This window comes from Mustela lutreola, chromosome 9 (genome assembly GCF_030435805.1).
Source record: "Mustela lutreola isolate mMusLut2 chromosome 9, mMusLut2.pri, whole genome shotgun sequence".
In the NCBI taxonomy this organism is placed as follows: Eukaryota; Metazoa; Chordata; class Mammalia; order Carnivora; family Mustelidae; genus Mustela; species Mustela lutreola.
In genome coordinates, this window is record NC_081298.1 from 70,314,760 (window position 1) to 70,335,307 (window position 20,548).

The 20,548-nt window shown below is 44.4% G+C and overlaps 1 protein-coding gene across 2 annotated transcripts in view; it reads right to left on the minus strand.

Annotated features, from left to right (window-relative positions):
* Positions 1-20,548, minus strand: part of FAM178B (family with sequence similarity 178 member B) — a 111,698-nt gene that overhangs the window by 82,094 nt on the left and 9,056 nt on the right. The window contains exons 2-6 of one of the 2 annotated variants that reach the window (XM_059134662.1): positions 8,640-8,800; positions 6,943-7,012; positions 6,312-6,742; positions 4,865-4,926; positions 3,037-3,144 (exon numbers count right to left, since the gene is read on the minus strand). In XM_059134662.1, coding sequence (XP_058990645.1) covers positions 3,037-3,144; positions 4,865-4,926; positions 6,312-6,742; positions 6,943-6,988 — 647 coding nt within the window. In that variant the 5' untranslated portion in view covers positions 6,989-7,012; positions 8,640-8,800. The remainder of the gene's footprint in view (positions 1-3,036; positions 3,145-4,864; positions 4,927-6,311; positions 6,743-6,942; positions 7,013-8,639; positions 8,801-20,548) is intronic. The other variant, XM_059134661.1, reaches the window with a different exon arrangement.

The following is a 20,548-nucleotide window of genomic DNA, read 5'->3' on the forward strand; positions in this document are numbered from 1 at the left end:
GAAAACACAGGGGACTTCTGCTCCTGTAGACTTTTGCAAGCAACTTGTGTGAACCACCACACAAATAGGAGAACAGTTTTCTGTTTTGTTCCTCTCTTTGCCATTTCGGCTTTTGGGGTTCTATGGCTTCTGTTGCTCTTATACTAAGGAAGAATTGCAAATTATTAAAAGTTTACAGGAATTGGGTTCATCTGTAAGAGGGTCTTAGTCTGGTCCCCCAAACCATAATACAAAGGGACTTTTGTGACACTAAATATAATGTATATGCATTATTAAGAGTTCTGAGATGACTCTTCCATGTCTAATTGGGAACTTCCTGTGCAGCCCTGAAGTGAGGATAAAGGATGATGTGAGGGCTGAAAAATTCCCCCCTCCCCTGCCTCAGTGCACACATAAGGTCTTTTAACTTTAAGAAATAGAGAACGTAGGATGGCATCCACTCAAGATGCAAGCCAATCCTTAGAGCATGAGGGGATGCTGGGCTCTGGGTGCTTGGGGGTCTCTTCTACGGTGGGCATCCACAGCGGGTGTGTGACTCCTGGTCACGAACAACTGCTCTGGCAGATGGTGGAAGGCCCCCAGCCGCAGCCTCACCCTTTCCGACCCACATCCTCTGTGGGATGGCTGTTCCAATCTGAACACCCACAGAGGTTCACAGTGGAAAGTATCAGTGAGGAGGCTGGGGTCCTCCTAACCAAGGCCGGGGGTCACCAAACTACAGTCTGTGGCCAAGTCCTGCCCATTACTGTGAACAAGGTTATACTGCAACATAAGCATATTTATTCACTTGTATATTGTCTACTGGAGCTTCCCTGTCACAACAGCAGAGCTGAGAGGTTGTTGCCACAGAGACTGGACAGCCCTCAAAGCCTAAAATATTTATTGTTTACAAATACAGAGAGTTTGCTGATCCCTGATTGAGTCCAGAGATGATTATCAGAAAAACTTGGGGGAAAAAAGCAAACAGCCAGCCACGGTGATGTTTACAACCATCTCTGGGCAACAAAAACAACATAAACCCTCTGGGGGTCCTAAGATGGAGGCTTCAAAGAAGTCTGTAGGTTGTGACTCTACATTTCCTTCATTAGAAGAATGCTAACTTAAGAATGTGCAAGAAAACGTGACCTGTCACTGCTTAGACCAATGTTTAATAACCTAACTCAAGCTGACAGGAAAAAACATTGAAGCTTGGACAGGCCGACAATTCAGGGCAAGCTGACCAACCTACCCTAAGCCGCATGGCTGAGGTGACCTCATCCCCTGCAGTACCCGCCCCCCCCCCCCCCAGCACACTTGGTTCCTGATGGAGGGAGGGAAGGAAGCAAGAGAGGACCCAATTAAAAGAGAGAAAAGGGAGATATACAGAAAGATCTAACCTGACTCCAATCCCCCTTCAGCTTCTGCACATTTTTCTCTTTCGACCTCCCCTCCTGTTCTCCTATGGGCCTGTTCCAGTCAGGGCCACCCTCAGTGATCCACCAGAGCTGCTCTTGTCAAGGTCACCATGATGTCTACTTTGCCTCCTTGGACCCCTGTTCTCTCTATATACCTGCTTCCCGGGTGATCTAATCCAGTTCGTAGCTTTAAACGTCACGTGGTGACTCCTGAGCCTCTCTCTCCAGAAGAGGTGATCCAGACAGTCTATTTGGTCTTGCCCCTGGGATCCCCCAAATGAACTCTTGACCTCACAAGTGCCTCCAGTGCAGACTTTGTCCCTTAGTCTTCTCTAGTTTAATTAGACAACTCCCACCTTCCAGTTGCTCAGGCCCAAATCCTGGGGGGTCTCTTTGATTCCCCTTTCTCCCATACCTTCCATCCAGCTCATCAACAAATCCTGTCAGTTCTACCCTAAAAATATATCCAGACTGTGCCTACTCCTCACCACCCACCCTCACTCCCAGCCTCTTACTTCTCAGGATGACTACCATGGCTCATTTGCCCCTGTCTCCTTTCTTCTGCCCTGCCCCAGGCTCCCCAGTTTATCCTCAACATGGCGGCAGAGGATCCTGTGGAGCAGTGGCAGTCAGCTCACACGGAGGAAGAGCTCCTGCATCGAGCCCACTCTTGGCTTCCCTGACCTTCTCTCCCCAGCCCTCCCTTCCACAGCTGCCCTTATGCTCCCCTATAGGGTCCCAGAGCTACTTCTCACCTCCTTTACAGTTTCCTGCTAGAAGCCAGCCACCTGCTTCTCAAGGTCTTCCCTGACCCTCCTGCATAGTCTCATAGGCCTTCTGTATTCCTCCTATCCCCCCTCCACTTTATCCTTTCTCCTGAACACTTATCACCTCTCTTCATGCAGGAGTATAGAGCTTTCTGTCTGGTTTTGTTTTTGCCGTATCCCCAGAGTCTGTAACAGAGCCTGGTACAAAGTTGGATTCAGTAGATGTCTGCTGGCTGGCCAGCTGGCTGGCCAGCTGAATACATGGATTGGCTAACAGGGACCCTCATGATGGATTCAGCTGTGGTCCCTCAGCATCTCTGAGACACTACAGAGCAGATGAGACTGCCTGCCTCGAGCCAGTGGCCCAGTTAGATGATGGCTGGCATATACCTCCCCACCCACCCAGTGAGAGCACTGATAAAAGCCATCATCTTCTTTTCCCCAGATGGGGGAAAATGAAAAATGTCACAGAGTTGTATTCTCCCCTTTAAGGGCAGATTCATCTTAGACTGTGGTTTTGTAGATTTATTCCCCCAAGAGACACGGTTCTACAAATTTGGGTGGAAAATTGGGGCCAAGTAGGCTGTGTTTTCCTATCTTTGCGCCCTCAAAGGCCCACACTGGACACTGATACACAATAGGTGATCCAATATTTCTGTAATCAAAGAATGAATGTAGGGCTTTTCTTGAATGTCATTTTAAGAAAAGGAGGCAGCTTGAGAACTTACAAATACATACAAATTGCTGGCTGAAACTCTGTCTGAAAATGAAAGCCTGTCAACACTTCAATCCTTTGCTTTGAGAGGCAGGGGCAGGGACTCCCCTCCGCTCCGAAAAATGGCCAGGCCCTAGCCCCTCCCGTGCCCATACCCAACCTGTGCTCAGGTGTGAGAGGCACATCATCTTCATCCAGATCCAGGAAGCTGAGTTGGGGACGGTCCTGCAGAAGCAGCTGCTCTTGCTCCTGCTCCAGGGCCTGGTCCCTGCAGGGAGCAGAGAGCCAACAACAGAGGTCAGTGCTGTCCCCAGTCAAAGGACCTGGACACTGAGCTGCAGACCCCATGAACATGGCAAGGCCTAGGAATAGGGATTTTCACCACACAACTTCAAACCTCCCTTTGTGTACCTTGTTTAGTATTTGCCCACTTTTTAACACAACAAGGCCTGTGCCTAGCCCCTTCTCCTCCTCCCAGGGTCTGGCCACACTGACCTGGGGAGGCCCCCAGGCTCATGGCTCCTAGAGTCCCTCACACATGGCCTGCCTTTCCAGCCGTACCCTTCGGTCTCCAGCCTCAGAGGCCAGTCCCCACCACAGCCCTGCATGCCAACCATCATCTTGCTGGAATCCTGACTCCCTCACCTCCCTCTTGCTCTAACCACATCAAATCCCTGAACAGGCAGAGTCCAACCTTGTGCCTTGTGGATCCTTGGCCCCTCAACAGCCTGAGAGCCTCCCCAGCCCTTGCCCTGCCCCTCGAGGGGCCTGCCTTGGCGTTGCCCAAAAAGTCCTCAGTTCTTAAAGACTTCACCTCCAGCCCAGGTCACTGTCTGCAGTTGGAAATCTTCCCCGCCAGTGACAACTGAATGATTTCAGCTGAATGTGCCTGGGCATCTCCGAAGCCACACGTATAGGTTTGAATTCTCTTCCACACAGGCTCCAGAGTCCCAGCCACCCAGGTCAGCAGACTCATCAAAGCCCCACTGCCCTCGTCCCAGGGCCCCACCCCATCACCATTCACCATACTTCATACTTCTGCTCTTCTCCCTCCCATCCATTCTCCATAATGTGGCCTAAGCGATCTCTGCAACACAGTGGGAAACACAATACTACCCACTTAAAATTCTCCCAACTCGACCCTGTGCTCATGAGGCCTCTCGTGACCCAGCCCCGGTTTGCATCTTGGCTGCACCGCCTGCTCTGTCAGCCCCCAACCCCCAGGTCCCAGCACTGGGAATTCCAGCTCTAGTCAGCCACCAGAACACCTGTCCTACTCACCTTCACATGTGTCGTCACCCATGCTGTCCCCCCACCCCACCAATCTTCTAATTCTCCCAGGTTCAAAGATAAGGATCCCTGTGGGGAGCCCTTTCTGACCCCCAGGTTAAACTAGGTGCCAGTATTCCAGGCCCCGCCACAGCAAACTCACAGCACGGGAAATACTAGAAACATTAGGATAAATGTCCAGGTGAATGGGGCCGCACCATCTCCTCCAAATACCCAGTGTGGGACCCAGCAGAACAAGAATCTCCCAGTTCCGGGTGCCCTGATGAGTTTACCTGCCCGCATCACCGGCGTGGCGATACTCAGGCTGTACTCCTTGGTCAAAGCCACATGCCTTTTCCCCTTCTCTCTCATGGAACACTTGAACAGGAGCCAAGAGGCCCCACATGGGCATGAATTGGGCAGGAGAGAGAAAGGGATTCTCCCTGTCTCCCCTCCACACCAACCCAAGGTTCACGACATGCTCGTTTGGGGTTCTATGCCTTTGGGATGACCCCCTTCAACCTGACTACCATTCCATGTGCTTATTATTGATCAGAGAACACATGGCGCTCTGCGCTCCTGGAGACATGCTGTGCAAGAGGGTGGTAGGCTGCTCGATCCTGAAGGGAAGGTGCTAGGAGTCTTAGAGAACAATCCCCCGAAATCAATGCCCACCCCACAGAATGCAGACCCCACAAAGGACCTCCTCCCACACTCACCGCTTCTCTTGCAGTAAGTAGTCTAAGCTATTGACATAGCTCTCTGAGGCCCCAGAGGTGAACTGGAGCAGTGGAACATGAGAATAGTGGACAGAAAGACAGACAAGGGGGGAGAAGAATAAAATTAATCTCAGTTAATCTCAATTAAGCCCTTTATTTATCTTGTTTATGTGTCTGAATAAGCAATACCTTTACATGATTAAAAATTCGAGAAGCATAAAGGCATGCGGTAAGATGTCTCCCGTCACCAGCATCCCCAGCCACCCAGGTCCCTTCTCACAGGTGACCACAGGTGTTCACTCCTCTGTGTGCTTTTGGAGACATTTTATCCACAGACAAACAAACAGTAATACAACACATATTTCCCCCTCCCCATAAAGCATATGGTAGTAAACTATGAACCCTATTCTACCCTTTGCTCTGCTCAATTAATAGAATGTCTTCAGGGTCATTCCATATCAATACTAAAGAAGTAAGTTAAAAAAATTTTTTTCGGGGTACTCTAATGTAGGACTAGGACATAATGTATTAATTCCCTAGTGGTGGGCATTTGGATTATCGTCAGTCTTGGGCTATTTGAAATATTTAAGACCAGGGACACCTGGGTGGCTCAGTCGGTTAAATGTCTGCCTTTGGCTCAGGTCATGATCCCAGGGTCCTGGGATTCAGTTGGGCTCCTTGCTCAATGGGAGCCTGCTTCTCCCTCCACCTGCTGCTCCCCGTGCTTGTGCTCTGTCTCTCTCTCTGACAAATAAATAAGGTCTTAAAAAAAAAGTTTTCCAAAAAAAAAAAAAACAAAAAAGGTTTCCTACAAGAAGGAGTAACCTCTATTTAAAAAGTTTTCCAAAAAAAAAAAAAAACAAAAAAGGTTTCCTACAAGAAGGAGTAACCTCTATTTAAAAAGAAAAAAATAAGCAAAACAAATAATTAAGTCCTATTCTTAAAATAAATTTCCTGGATCCGTGGGCCCCTAATTGTTCCCAGTCTACCTAGGAAGAGCTGTTTATTCCCACCCAAGTTAAAATTCATCATTAAAGTTTCCATTTAGACATTCCAATCCACTGTACCAGAGTCAGCCTGAGTCTTTGTGCCTGGTCTAGCTTAGACCGGGGCACCAAGGTCCCCCTTTCCTAAAGGGGATATCCTCAACCTTAGGCACAAAAGCCTTGATGCCATACAAAAGTGCCATCAAATTTGGCACCACCCCAAGCCAACTGTTAGCAGAGGTTAGCAGGAGAAATATGGGGAGAGATGCACCCCAGTCACAAGGGTCCAAGGGCTGGGGAGAGGTTGAGAGGGTATGCAGTTGATGAGTGATAGTTAGAGGGAGCTGGCCAATGAAAGGTAGCTGGGGTATGGCCAAGGAAGAATGGCCAAAAAGGGAGTGGCAGGGGTGACTGAGGAGGAGTGGCAAGGAGAGGAGACCAAGGGGAGTCCACCAGCTTACCAAGGTGTAGGTGTCCATCACTTCAGCCTTTTGGCTTGGGCCTGCCATGTTCCAGAACGGCTCCTCCAGTGAGGCCAGATTCCCCTGGGGGTCCGAGTCCTGGGGCTCCTGCTCTAACTTGTCAGGCAGCTGGTGGGCCCATGTCCTCAGGCCGTGAGGCTCCACTGCATCAACCCACCTCGGGCCTGGGGTTCCCCTGCCTGCTGGTGGTACCCTCAGGTTCAGGAACTCTACAGGTGGCGGGCTCCAGTCAATGGGGAACATGTCCCTGGCTGCATGCACCTTGGGCTTCTTTGACACCTTAGGTGTTAGAGCTGAGGTAGGACTGCTGCAGCGCCGGGTGGCATGGAGGAGCCCCTGGTGCAGGGGATGGTCGAAGCAGCTGCCCTTCAGGCTGGGCAACAGGATGGGCGTCCCTTCTTCCTGGCCCCCTATGAATAAGATGGAGTACTGTGGTATCCCCACTTACCCACCACCATCCTGGCCGCTGTGCCATGCTGGGTGAGGAGAGGAGGCAACTCAGGATTGATGTGGGCAGAATGCAAGCAGAATCCCTCAGCCATGGGTTGTCCACTCCCTCATGGCCATAAGCTTCAGAACGGCTCTACCTGTACATGTGAGAGACACCTACCTTTGTCCTGAGGAAGGGCTGGCAGAGTCTCCTCAGGCCTGGCCATCTGCAAACCACTGGACTTCCTGTCCTAGAAGGAACTGTCTGTCAGGTGAGGTGAGCTTCCAGAAGGAAGCTAAAGGCTCGGAAGCTCTAAGTTCCCTACAGAAGAGGGCCTGGGCCCACTGGTGCCCAGGATGGAAATCCCCCTCCAGCTCTACCCTAAGGACCAAGCACATGCATCATGAAGATCAAGTTGCTGGGGTGAAAGGGGCTCCAAGTGACCTTTCATTTCAAGGGTGTGATAGGCAAGTGTATGGACATCAACTTTTTTTTTTTTTTTTAAGATTTTATTTATTTATTTGACAGAGAGAGAGAGAGATCACAAGCAGGCAGAGAGAGAGAAAGGGAAGCAGGCTCCCTGCCAAGCAGAGAGCCCGACACAGGGCTCGATCCCAGGACCCTGAGATCATGACCTGAGCTGAGGGCAGTGTATCCCACTGAGCCACCCAGGCGCCCTGGACATGAACTTTTAAAAAAAACTTTTAGAGGGGTGCCTGGGTGGCTCAGTGGGTTAAGCCTCTGCCTTCGGCTCAGGTCATGATCTCAGGGTCCCGGGATCGAGCCCCATGTCGGGCTCTCTGCTCAGCGGGGAGCCTGCTTCCCTCCTCTCTCTGCCTACTTGTGATCTCTCTCTCTCTGTCAAATAAATAAATAAAATCTTCGGGGGAAAAAAAAAACTTTTAGAAAAGCAAACTAGCACAGCTCAACAGAAAAGTTGTATTGAGATGACATTCTGCATGCCTTGCTTCCTCAGTGTCACCCCATGAAAGAATGTTTGCTCATGAGGGGTAGGGCAGGGCTCTCTAGTCCTTGTCATTTTCCCAGAATCAGCACAGACACAGCACACAGTAGGACTTGGTGCATTTCTGTTGAACGAGTGAATGATTTAAAGATACCCAGGGCTGGCCCAACAAGCTTTCTCCTTAGGAACTGTCCATCTACAGCTAAGGAATACAGACACACACAGACATCGCTCATCATTTCAGGCTCAGGATCAGATGAACTGAAATGTACACAAAAGGCTAATATCTGAATGACATTAGGAAACAACGAATTACCAAAAACACAAACACTAACCCAACAAGGGTTTGGACCCCACAAAAGTGGAAGACATTCAAATCAATATGCCTATGAAATGTTCTTTGATCACAATGAAATCATTCAAAATTTAAAAATTTATAATAAATGCTGACAAGGCTGTGAGGAAATACATTGCTGCTGGTACTCTAAAATGGTCTTATTCTTTTTAGAGAGCACTCTCACTCTATCAGTATAAAAATAACTGCAAAAATGTTCATACCTGGGCGTAGGGAATCCCAGAAACCTGTCCCTCCACAAAAGCAATAATTAAGCTGACAAAACCTGTCAGAATTAACACTTCGAGAATTCTGGAATTTAGCAAGAAAATAAAAACAAGCAGGGAAAGGCTTAATGAAGAAAGAAGTTACTAAATTTCAGGAAAACGGTATTCTGGATTTTGAACTTAGACGGTGTACGTCCCCCACCCCCCAGTTAAGAGGCAGCTGTGGAGGCTATGTTCCTGGTTTGGCTTTCCTGGGGCCAGAGGGGGTAACACAAACTTCGTTCTCAGAGAACTGTGGTTGTATGTTTTGACCTGTATCCTGACTCCCTGGGGGGTCAACTCAGGATCTTACCTCTGTTTTCTCTCACTTGGAACTTTCACAGGGCTGAAGCGGCCTCCTGGGCACTTTGTTGAAAGCATTGAAAGGCAAGTCTACCAGCCACAACCACCTGGGGCAAGGGATAACGGGTGAGGCAAGCAGCAGGGAGTCTGAAGGGCCTGTAAAGGAAGAGGCTGAGGAAGGCGATAAACAGAGAAAAAAAGATTTTAAAAAGCTCCCACATAAACTAGAGTCCAAAAGGTCCTATGCACACCCAGGGCTAAAGCATGCTTAGGAAAAGACCTGAGAAGACAGTAAGTTTTAACCTCTGGCTGATCATTAGAATCCACATAAACCAGAAGTCAAGGATGGCCAAGGCTGAGTTGCATTAAGGTCTGCCTAAGCTTTGATGGAGTACACCACAGAACCAATCTGCAAAGATCAGAAGAGTTTTATTCTGCTGATGGTGGTGACATTTAAGGAATTTTCTAACAACTCACCAGTTAACACTAAGCTAAAGGAACAGTGATTTCAGCGATGTCATCCAGCAAAATGATAATGTCTTCATAAAAATAGTTTAGAAATGTCATTAAACAATCAACTATAACTCACAACAACCAGCAACAGCAAAGTCAGATGGGGGGGTGGGTAATCCTATTTCCAGAGCTACTGCATTATAATATCCAAAATGAACAATTTTCAACAAAAATTACAAGGCATGCAAAGAAACAACAAAGTCCATTCATAGACAAAAAAAGAATGAAAGAAACTGTTCCTGAGGAAGCCCAGGCATTGGACTTATTATACTAGACAAAAACTAGATAAAAACTTTAAATCAACTGTCTCAGATATGCCTAAGAACCAAAGCAAATGGTGAACAAAGAACTGAAAAAAAAAAAAAACAGAAGAGAATGAAGTCTCACCAAACAGAGACTATCAATGAAGATTTAAAAAGTTATAAAAAGGAGCCAGACAGAACTTCTGGACTTGAAAAGTACAAAAACTGAAATGAAAAACTAAGTAGAAGTCTTCAACACGAGATGCAGGTTAGCAGAAGAATCAGTGAACTTTTACAGAGGTTAACTGAGATGGTCAATTCTGAGGCACAGAATGAAAAAAGAATAAGATGAACAGAGCCTCAGAAACAAGTGGGACACCATTAAGCACATCAACATATGCATAGTAGGAGTTCCAGGAGTTGAGAGATGGAGATAGAGATGGTAGGGTGGAGGGGGACAGAAAGAACACTGCACTTCCAAAAAGCTCAGAAAACTCCAAGTAGGTTAAACTTAAAGGGATTCACACCTAAATACATCACAATCCAACTGTTAAAAACCAATGAGAGAATCTTAAAAGTAGGGAAAGAGAAGTGATTCATCACCTACAAGGGAGTTCTCAATATGATCAACAGTGATTTTTCACCAACCATGGAAATCAGCAGACAGGGAGGTGAAATATTGAAAATGCACAAAGACTACGGACCAAGAAGTCTGTATCCAATAAAACTAACCTCCCAAGGGGCGCCTGGATGGCTCAGTGGGTTAAGCCTCTGCCTTTGGCTTGGGTCATGGTCTCGGGTCCTGGGATCGAGCCCCACATCGGGCTCTCTGCTCAGCGGGGAGCCTGCTTCCCCCTCTCTCTCTGCCTCCCTCTCTGCCTACTTGTGATCTCTGTCTGTCAAATAAATAAAAAAATATTAAGACACACACACACACACACACACACACACACACACACACAAACTAACCTTCCAAAAAGGGGAAGATAAGGTATTCCCAGATAAACAAAGACTGGGAAAATTTGTTTCTAACAAATCTGCTCTGCCAGAAATACTAAACTAAATTCTTTAGGCTGAAGTGAAACTATATTAGAGAGTAACTTGAATCCATACAAAGCAAAAAGAACAGTGATAAAGGTAACTACCTGGGTATACATAAAAGATGGTATAAATGTGTGTCTGTGTGTTTAAAGGATAGCTATTTTTTTTAAAAAATATTTTATTTATTTATTTGACAGAGAGAGATCACAAGTAGGCAGAGAAGCAGGCCAGGGCAGGGGGAGCAGGCTCCCTGCTGAGCTGAGAGCCCCATGTGGGGCTCGATCCCCGGACCCTGAGATCATGACTTGAGTCAAAGGCAGAGGCTTAACCCACTGAGGCACCCAGGTGCCCCTAAATATTGTTTTTACTTATAACTCTTTTTCTCCTGATTTAAAGGACAACTGGATAAAGCAATAATTACAAGTCTGTCTTGATGGGTGCACAACGTCTAAAGATATAATTCATATGACAACAACGGCACAAAGGACGGGGTGGGAATAGAACTATAAGTTCTATATAAGTATATATAGTATATATATATACAAATATATATATACACACACACACTATATAAGTATAAAATTTTGTATCTTACTGAAATTAAATTGGTATTAATCTGAACTAGACTGTGAACTATGTAGAATTTATAGGTAAATAAAACAGGCAAGCACTACCATATTTTTGGTTTCTAACTCTTTTTTCCCCTATATGATTTAAAATGTGATTTTTTTCCCTATGTGATTTCAAAGACAAATGCATAAAATGAAAATTATATATCTATGTTAATGAGAACACACAATTAATGTTCAAAGATATAATTTGTGACAATAAAAACATAAAGGGGGAATGGAATTGTATAGGAGCAGAGTTTTTGTATACTATTGAAGCTAAATTGAAGCTAATTCAAGCTAGTTTGTAAAATTTAAATTATAAATTATAATCTGCAGGATAACCACTAATAAAATAACCAGCAAATATACAGAAAAGGAAATGAAGAAGGAATAAAAATGGTACAGTAGCCCAAAAAAACAAACAAACAGGGTGCCTGGGTGGCTCAGTGGGTTAAGCCTCTGCTTTCGGCTAGAGTCGTGATCCCAGGGTCCTGGGATTGAGCCCCAAATCCAACTCTCTGCTCAGCAGGGGGCCTGCTTCCCCCTCCCCCTCTGCCTGCTTCTCTGCCTACTTGTGATCTCTGTCAAATAAATAAATGAAATATTAAAAAAAAAAGAAATTACAAAAGGACAAAGAAAACCATGATATATTGATGTAAGACTCATTCACCAAGAAGACATAATGATTATAAACATACATGCACAAAAAAAGAGAGCTTCGGCAGGGTTGAAGGGTGAAACAGTTATAAACTGATAGTTGGAAGAATTCATTATCCTACTTTCAATAATGTAAACAGACAGACGATCAAAAGAAAACAAAGGACTTCTACACCACCATGAACCAACTAGACATAACAGGCATCTACAGAACTCTTCACTCTGTAACAGCAGTGTATACATTCTTTGTGAGTAACATGGAATTTTCTTCAGGATAGATCATATGTTAGGCTGCAAACAAGTCTCATGCATACAAAATTACAGACAGCCTCGAAACAATTTTGAAAAGGAAAAATAAAGTTGGGAGACTCAAACTTCCTGATTTCTAAACCTACTACAAACGCATAGTAATCAAAACAGTGTGGTATTAGCATAAGGGTAGACATATCATATCCCTTATAAGGGTATCTTTCCTGGTCACAATAGAAACTAGACATTAAAAAAAAAAAGAAAACTGGGAATTTCACGAATATGTAGAAATAAGACAACAAAATCTTAAACAACCAATAGATCAAGGAAGAAATCATAAGAGAAATTAAAAAATACTTAGAGGTAAGTGCAAACAAACAATATACCAAAATGTAAAGGATACAATGAAAGCAGTTCTCCCAGAAAAACTCATAGCTCTCAAATGTCCATCAACCACTGAGTGGATAAATAAAATGTGGTTGGGACGCCTGGGTGGCTCAGTCGTTAAGTGTCTGCCTTAAGCTCAGGTCATGATCCCAGGGTCCTGGGATCGACCCCCGCATAGCTCCCACTCCCCCTGCTTGTGTTCCCTCTCTCACTGAGTCTCTCTCCATCAAATAAATAAATAAAATCTTTAAAAAAATGTGGTATAGCCATAAAATGGAGTATTATTGAGCCTATGTTAAGAAAGACATTAAAGCAGTAACCTAACTTTACACTGTAAGGAAAAGAAAAAGCAAAGCAAACTCAAAGTCTGCAGAAGGAGGGAAATAATAAAGGTGGGGAGGAGGTGCGCCTGGGTGGCTCAGTGGGCCCTCAGTGGGAGCACCTGGGTGACTCTGCCTTCGGCTCAGGTCATGGTCTCAGTGTCCTGGGATTGAGCCCCACATTGGGCTCTCTGCTAAGCAGGGAGCCTGCTTTCCCCTTTCTCTCTGCCTGCCTCTCTGCCTACTTGTGATCTCTCTCTCTGTGTCAAATAAATAAATAAAATCTTAAAAAAAAATAAAGATCAGAAGGAAAACAAAAGAAGTAGAGAATAGAAAAAACAATAGAGATAGTCAATAAAGCCAAAATTGGTTCTTTGAAAAGACCAACGAAGTTGACAAACCAAACTAGACTGACTAAGAAAGAGAGGAACACATATTACTAAAATCAGAGATGAAAGCGCAGACATTACTATCAACCTTAGAAATAAAAATGATTAAAAGGGAGAATATGATGAATAGCTCTACACAAATTAGGCACCCTAGATGAAATGGACAAATAATATATTGAGGATTAAATTTAGCGAAGTTTAAACTTTAAAAATGACAACATTGTGGAAGAAGACACAAATTAATGGAAAACATTTTGCATTTGTGGATTAGAAGGCTCAACATCACTAAGATGGTAAAACTCCCTGAAGTGGTCCACAAAACCAATGCATCCCTGTCAAAATCCCAAAGGCTTTTTTTTTTTTTTTTTGAAAGAAATGGAAAAAGTGATCCCAAAATGCATACAAAATCACAGACAACCTTGAAACAATTTTGAAAAGGAAAAATAAAGTTGGGACACTCAAACTTCCTGATTTCTAAACCTACTACAAATGCATAATAATCAAAACAGTGTGGTATTAGCATAAGGGTAGACATATCATATCTAGGTCATATATCAATGAACTAGAACTAGTTCATATCAGTGAACTAGAACTGAGATTCCAGAAATAAACACATACATCTATGGTCAATTGATTTACAACAAAGATGCTAAGATCATTTGATGGAGAAAGAAGAGTCCAACAAAAGGTATTAGGAGAACTGGACATCCACATGCAAAAGAAAGACACTAGATCCTTGTCTCACCTGACACCACACACAATAATTAACTCAAAATAAATGGATAACTGAGGGGCACCAGGGTGGCTCAGTTGAGTGTCCAACTCTTGGTTTCAGCTCAGGTCATGATCTCAGGGTTGTGGGATCAAGCCCTACGTTGGGCTCTGTGCTCAGCATGGAATCTGAACCTTTCCTCTCCCCTCCCTTCCCCTCTACTCCTCCACCCCCGCTCAAATAACTCACTCAAATAACTCCTCCCCCCACTCTCTCTCAAATAAATAAATAAATAAATTCTTTAAAAAAAATCCCTAAATGTAGCATTAGAACTATACAACTCTGAGAAGAAAACACAGGAGTAAATCTTCACAACTCCAGGTTGGGCAATGGTTTCCTGGATATGATATCAAGAGCACAGGCAACAACAACAACAAAATAGATATTCTGGATTTCATCAGAATTTAGAACTTTTGTGCTTCAAAGGTTAGGTGAAGAAAATGAAAAGACAATCTACAGGGTGGAACAAAATATTTGCAAATTATACAAATCTGAGAAGAGCCTAGTATCCAGAATACATGAAAAACGTACAACTCAACAACAAAAAGACAAAAAAAAAAAAAAAAACCCACCCCCAAACCCGGTTAAAACATAAGCAAGAGATTTAAATGGGCATTTTCAAAAAAATCTATACAAATGGCCAAAAAACACATGGAAAGATGCTCAGTGTCATTGGGCACTTTACTAGGGAAGTGCAAATCAAAACTATAATGAGACACCACTTCACACCCACTAGAATGGCAATCGATCAATCAATCAGTCAATCAATAACTAGTGTTGGTGAGGACTAGAGAAAGTGGAGACCTCACCCACTACTGGTAAGAATGTAAAATGGTACAGCCACTGTAGAGAAGAGTCTGGAAATTCCCCAGTAAGTTAAACACAGAGTTACCATATGACCAGCAATTCCACTCCTAGGTATATACCCAAAAGAAATAAAAATAGGTATTCAGACAAATCCTTGCACATGATTGGTCATAGTGGCACTACTCACACAGCCAAAGGTGGAAACCGTGCAAATGTCCACCAACTACCGAACAGATACATAAAATGTACCATAGCCATAAGATGGAGTATTATCAAATCACAAAAAAGAATGAAACACTGATACATGCTGTAATAATGTATAAACCTTAAAATCATTGTGCTTAGTGAAAGAAGGCAGACACAAAAGGTCTCATATCGCATATGACTCTCTGTATATGAAATGCCCAGAATAGGCAAATCCATAGGGAAAGTAGATTAGTGGTTGCCAGGAGCTGGGTGCTGGGGTGTGAGGGGAAGTGGGGGGGGAGTAAGAGGGAATAGCTGCTTGATGGGTACAAGGTCTCCTTTTCGGATGATGAAGACATTCTGGAACTCGACAGTGCTGATGGTTGCACAACACTAAATGCCCCTCATTTTAAAGTGATTAAATGGCAAATTTTATGCTATGTGTATTTTACCACAAGAAAGGATAAATAGATATATAAATTATCCATGCAGGGAAAAGTACATGTGCACTAATGTCAAGTAAGCAGAGGACAACACATCTTGGGAGAAATCATGGATTAGAAAGAGAAAAGGACTTAGAGGTACATGAAATAACCACATTAAGTAAAGGATTTATGGTTTGTAATTTTTGTACCATGGCCAAAATAATATTCTAATTCTGTGCTTATCTAAGTACTGAAGGGCGGCATCAGATGCTTCTAGTGAGATAAGGATTTGCTAAAAATGATCCTCTGTCCCGGTTCTGACAACTTGTCCTCCTTTGGGCCTTCAGGAAGGTGTTGCCCATGACTGCCCATCTTTCCATTCACCAGTGGCATTTGTTTCTGTTTTTTTTTTTTTTAACCTTAAAAAATTACCAGTTTCTTTTCCTTCTATACCCTCTTTTCCTTCCAGTCCTTCCTGAACATTGCTTCTGATTCAACCTTCCCAGATCTAGGATATCAACTCAACTGTGTAACGTCCTCTGCTCGGAAGCCATAGCCAGGCAAAGGTGGAGCAGGGTTCTTCAGAGGGTGATGAAAATATTCCGCATTGTCATGACAGTTGTTACTCAAACTACATACATTTATCTTATTGGATTAGGACCCATCCTCAGTGAACTCATTTAGTCTTAAATACCTCTACAAAGGCCTTATTTCCAAATATAGTCACATTCTGAGGTGGTTAGGACTTCAACATATGAATTTTAGAGGGTCAATTTATCCCATAATAGTGTATTTGCTGGCAACAGCCTTGTACTCCATAGAAGGTGGAGGCTGGTGGTGAGGGCCTCTGAAAACATTAAAAAGCCTTTCTGTGTATCAAAAAGGGTGATGCTGGAAGTCCAAGGGCTTTTTGCTTGTTTCTGATTTGTATGCGAATTTGTGGCCAACACAGTCATGACCTGAGCGTGATCACAGAGTCATCAGCTCAAGCAACCAAAGCTTGTGTGTGACATTCTACCCAAACTCTCAATGTGTAAGTGGGATTTCAGGTAAATATTGGCAAAATAAATTGCCCTTGTAACCAGAAGTATCTGAAAAGCTGTTTGATCCATAAATAATGACTGTGGTGGGACATGCCTCTGTTCCTGAAGGTGTTAGAAGACTAAGGCTTGTTTCCGTCAGACCTGTGGAGGATGAGAAACATGTAGAGAGAAGGAATGTTAGCACAGTGATCCCACCTTCAGCTTTCTTATGGAAGCACACAGCTAAGATGGTCAGTAGCAAAGTTGGCAAAATCCTACGAATGTTAAATAGCAATAAGATATTTCCTTGGCTTATTGATCATACAAGGAAGAGGGCTTTAGGAAATAGCCTGGCAGTTCCTCCAACTTAGCAAAGTTGGCAAAATCCTACGAATGTTAAAGAGCAATAAGATATTTCCTTGGCTTATTGATCATACAAGGAAGAGGGCTTTAGGAAATAGCCTGGCAGTTCCTCCAATGGTACCATATGACCCATCAATTCCATTCCTAGGTATACACAAGAAATGAAAACATATGTCCAGGGGTGCCTGGGTGTCTCAGTGGGTTAAGCCTCTGCCTTCGACTCTGGTCATGACCTCAGGGTCCTGGGATTGAGCCCCTCATTGGGCTCTCTAATTAGCAGGGATCCTGCTTCCCCCACCCCCACACACTCTCTGCCTGCCTCTCTGCCTGCTTGTGATCTCTGCCTGTCAAATAAATAAATAAAATCTTAGAAAAATATATATGTCCACATAAAATTTTATCCATGAATAATCCAGCAGCATTATTCATAATAGCCCAAAAAGGGAAAACAACCCAAATGTCTATTGGCTGTTCAGAAGATGGGCAAAATGTGACATATCCATATAATGGAGTATTACTCAGCTATAAAAAAAGAATGCAGTGCTGGGGCACCTGGGTGGCTCAGTGGATTAAGCCGCTGCCTTCGGCTCGGGTCATGATCTCAGGGTCCTGGAATCGAGTCCCGTATCGGGCTCTGTGCTCAGCATGGAGCCTGCTTCCTCTTCTCTCTCTCTCTGCCTGCCTCTCTGCCTACTTGTGATCTCTCTCTGTCGAATAAATAAATAAAATCTTTAAAAAAAAAAAAAAGAATGCAGTGCCAACTCACGTCACAACATGGAATGTTTCCACAACTTGGAAACATCACACTAAGTGAAAGAAGCCCAATTCATAAAACCATATCCTGTGTGGTTCCATTTACAGAAAATGTCTAGAATGGGCAAATCCAGCAGATTAGGGCTGGGAGAGAAGAGGAAAGTTGGTGTGTGTGTGTGTGTGTGTGTGTGTGACAGCTAAGGGACGCAGGGTTTATTTCTGGAGTGATGAAAGTGTTCTAAAATTGACTGTGGGGATGGTAGCACAGCTCTATCAATTGTACACGGGTATGTGGGTGAGTTGTATGGTATGTGAGTTGTATCGTTGTATCTCGGTAAAGCTGTTTTCTTAAAAAAGAAAGTCTGAGGGGCGCCTGGGTGGCTCAGTGGGATAAAGCCTCTGCCTTCGGCTCAGGTCATGATCCCAGGGTCCTGGGATCGAGCCCCGAATTGGGGGGGGGGGTCTCTGCTCAGCAGGGAGCCTGCTTCCCTTTCTCTCTCTCTGCTGCCTCTCTGCCTACTTGTGATCTCTGTCAAATAAGTAAATAAAATCTTAAAAAAAAAAAAAGGAAAGTACAAGGTAAGTAAAACTGAAGATCCATGCTGATGCCAACCTTCCAAGAGGACAAAGGACTACAGCATCAGGAAGCTGGAAAACCTGCTGAAAGCTGCTCCCATTGTTGATGCTAACCAAGAAGCAAGAAGGAAAAGAAAAAACAAAGTATAAAAAGTATCACTAAAATCTCCCAATGATACTCTCTTTACTTGATAATGCCTTCTGAGAATACAGGGTAGGGGTGGGGAGTGGGGGGTGGGTTAAGTCTACTCTTTAAAAACCCTTTTCTTTGGGGGAAACTTAAAGCGTCCCAAGATGAGTCTGGAACATTTGCCAAAGACAAGAAAACCACCCTACCCAAGCAAATGCTGCAGTGTTCAGAAATCCCCAGAGACGGTAAAATATAAAAAGACTCAGAAACCGCTGAGGCATTGAGACCAAATCCCTGCAGAACTGGGGAGGGTGGGAGGGAAGGATATTTTCTCCCTTTCCAGCGGTTTCTTTTCTGAGCACAAGTGCATTCTATGTCCTCCTGACGATGCAGAACCCGCTGAGTGTGGAAACACAACCCTGGTCTTTGTTCCACTCTGGAGTGGACGGCTTTTGCCATCCCAGCTTTGGCTGGTCCTCCAGATCATGAAAAGCAGCCCACTCTGGTTTCCGAAAGTTCAGCAGGTCACTGCTCCAGATGGAGCACAAGACAGAGGAGCGCTTTAAAGTTACAAAAGAGGAGTAAATGTGTCATTGCTGCCTGAGGAAACGTACAATTTCTCAGCCCCTCTTCTTCATCTGCACAATACTTCGTGTATTTTTATCACGCTGATGACTTGGTTCCTCTTGAGTCACTTAAGTGCACAGATGAAGCCTTGTCTCTGTATCCCAGCGCCCAGACCGGGGGCCAGCACAGAACAGATTCTCAGAAAACGGTGGTTGACACTACTTGACATTTATCTGTGCTTCAGTCCGCCTGGGCTGCCGTAATGAAACGCAGGCAGTCCTCAGAGATATTGTGGGTTCTATTCTGGACCACTGTGATACAGTGACTATTGCATTAAAGTGAATCCAATGGGTTTTTCTGGTTTCCCAGGGGATCAAAAAGTCATGTTTACACTATAGTGCTATCTATTAAATGTGCAATAGCACAGTGTCTGAAAAAAAAAAAAAAAAAACAATGTCCAGACTTTGGTTACAAGATATTTCCTGCTAAAAACTGGTAACTGAGCTTTCAGAAAGTTCGTTGTTTTGCTGGTGGAGGGTCTTGCGTCAATGTTGATGGCTGCTGACTGATCAGAGTGGTGGTTGCCGAAGGCGTGGGAGGCTGTGGCAATTTCTTAACATAAGGTAACAGTGAAGTCAGCCTCATCAGTTGACTCTTCCTTTCACGGACTATTTCTCTGCAGCATGCAATGCTGTTTGATAGCATTTTACCCATAGTAGAACTTCTTTCAAAATTGGATACTCGCATACTTCCTCTCAAAGGAAGAATTCCTCTTTTCTGCTTCTTCGATGGTAAGTTAATGTAATATTCCAAATCCATTGTGGATGTCTCAAAAATCTTCACATTGCTATCGCCAAGACTAGATTCTACCTCAAGAAACTACTTCCAGGACACCTGGGTGCCTCAATGGGTTAAAGCCTCTGCCTTTGGCTCAGGTCATGATCTCAGGGTCCTGGGATCGAGCCCCGCATCGGGCTCTCTGCTCAGCGGGGAGCCTACTTCCCCGCCCCTCTCTCTGCCTGCCTCTCTGCCTACTTATGATCTTTGTCTGTTAAATAAATAAATAAATAAATAAAAAGAAACTACTTCCTTTGCTCATCATTAAGAAGGAACTTCTCATCCTTTCAAATTTTTTTTTTTAAAGATTTTATTTATTTATTTGACAGAGAGAAATCACAAGTAGATGGAGAGGCAGGCAGGGAGAGAGAGAGAGGGAAGCAGGCTCCCTGCCGAGCAGAGAGCCCAATGCGGGACTCAATCCCAGGACCCTGAGATCATGACCTGAGCCGAAGGCAGCGGCTTAACCCACTGAGCCACCCAGGCGCCCATCCTTTCAAATTTTTAAGATGGGAAGCAATCTATCCCATCTTCTAATTGTTTTTTTTTTTTTTTAAAGATTATATTTATTTATTTGACAGAGAGAGATCACAAGTAGGCAGAGAGGCAGGCAGAGAGAGAGAGAGGAGGAAGCAGGCTCCCCGCCGAGCAGAGAGCCCAATGCGGGACTCGATCCCAGGACCCTGAGATCATGACCCGAGCCGAAGGCAGCGGCTTAACCCACTGAGCCACCCAGGCGCCCCTAATTCTGGTTTTCTTGCCATTTCCACCTCATCTGTAGTTACTTCCTCATAGAAGTCTTGAACCCCTCAAAGTCATCTTTGGGGGTTGGAATTGACTTCTTCCAAACTCTTGGTAGAGTTGATCTTTTAACCTCTTCCCATGCATCACTAATGTTCTATGGATTATAGAATGACGAATCCTTTCCAGAAGGTCTGCAATTTACTTTGCCCAGATCCATCAGAGGAATCATTGTCTATGCATGGCAATGATAACCTTAAAAAATGTATTTCTTATGTAATAGGACTTAAAAGTCAAAATTACTCCTTGATCCATGGGCTGCCAAATGGAT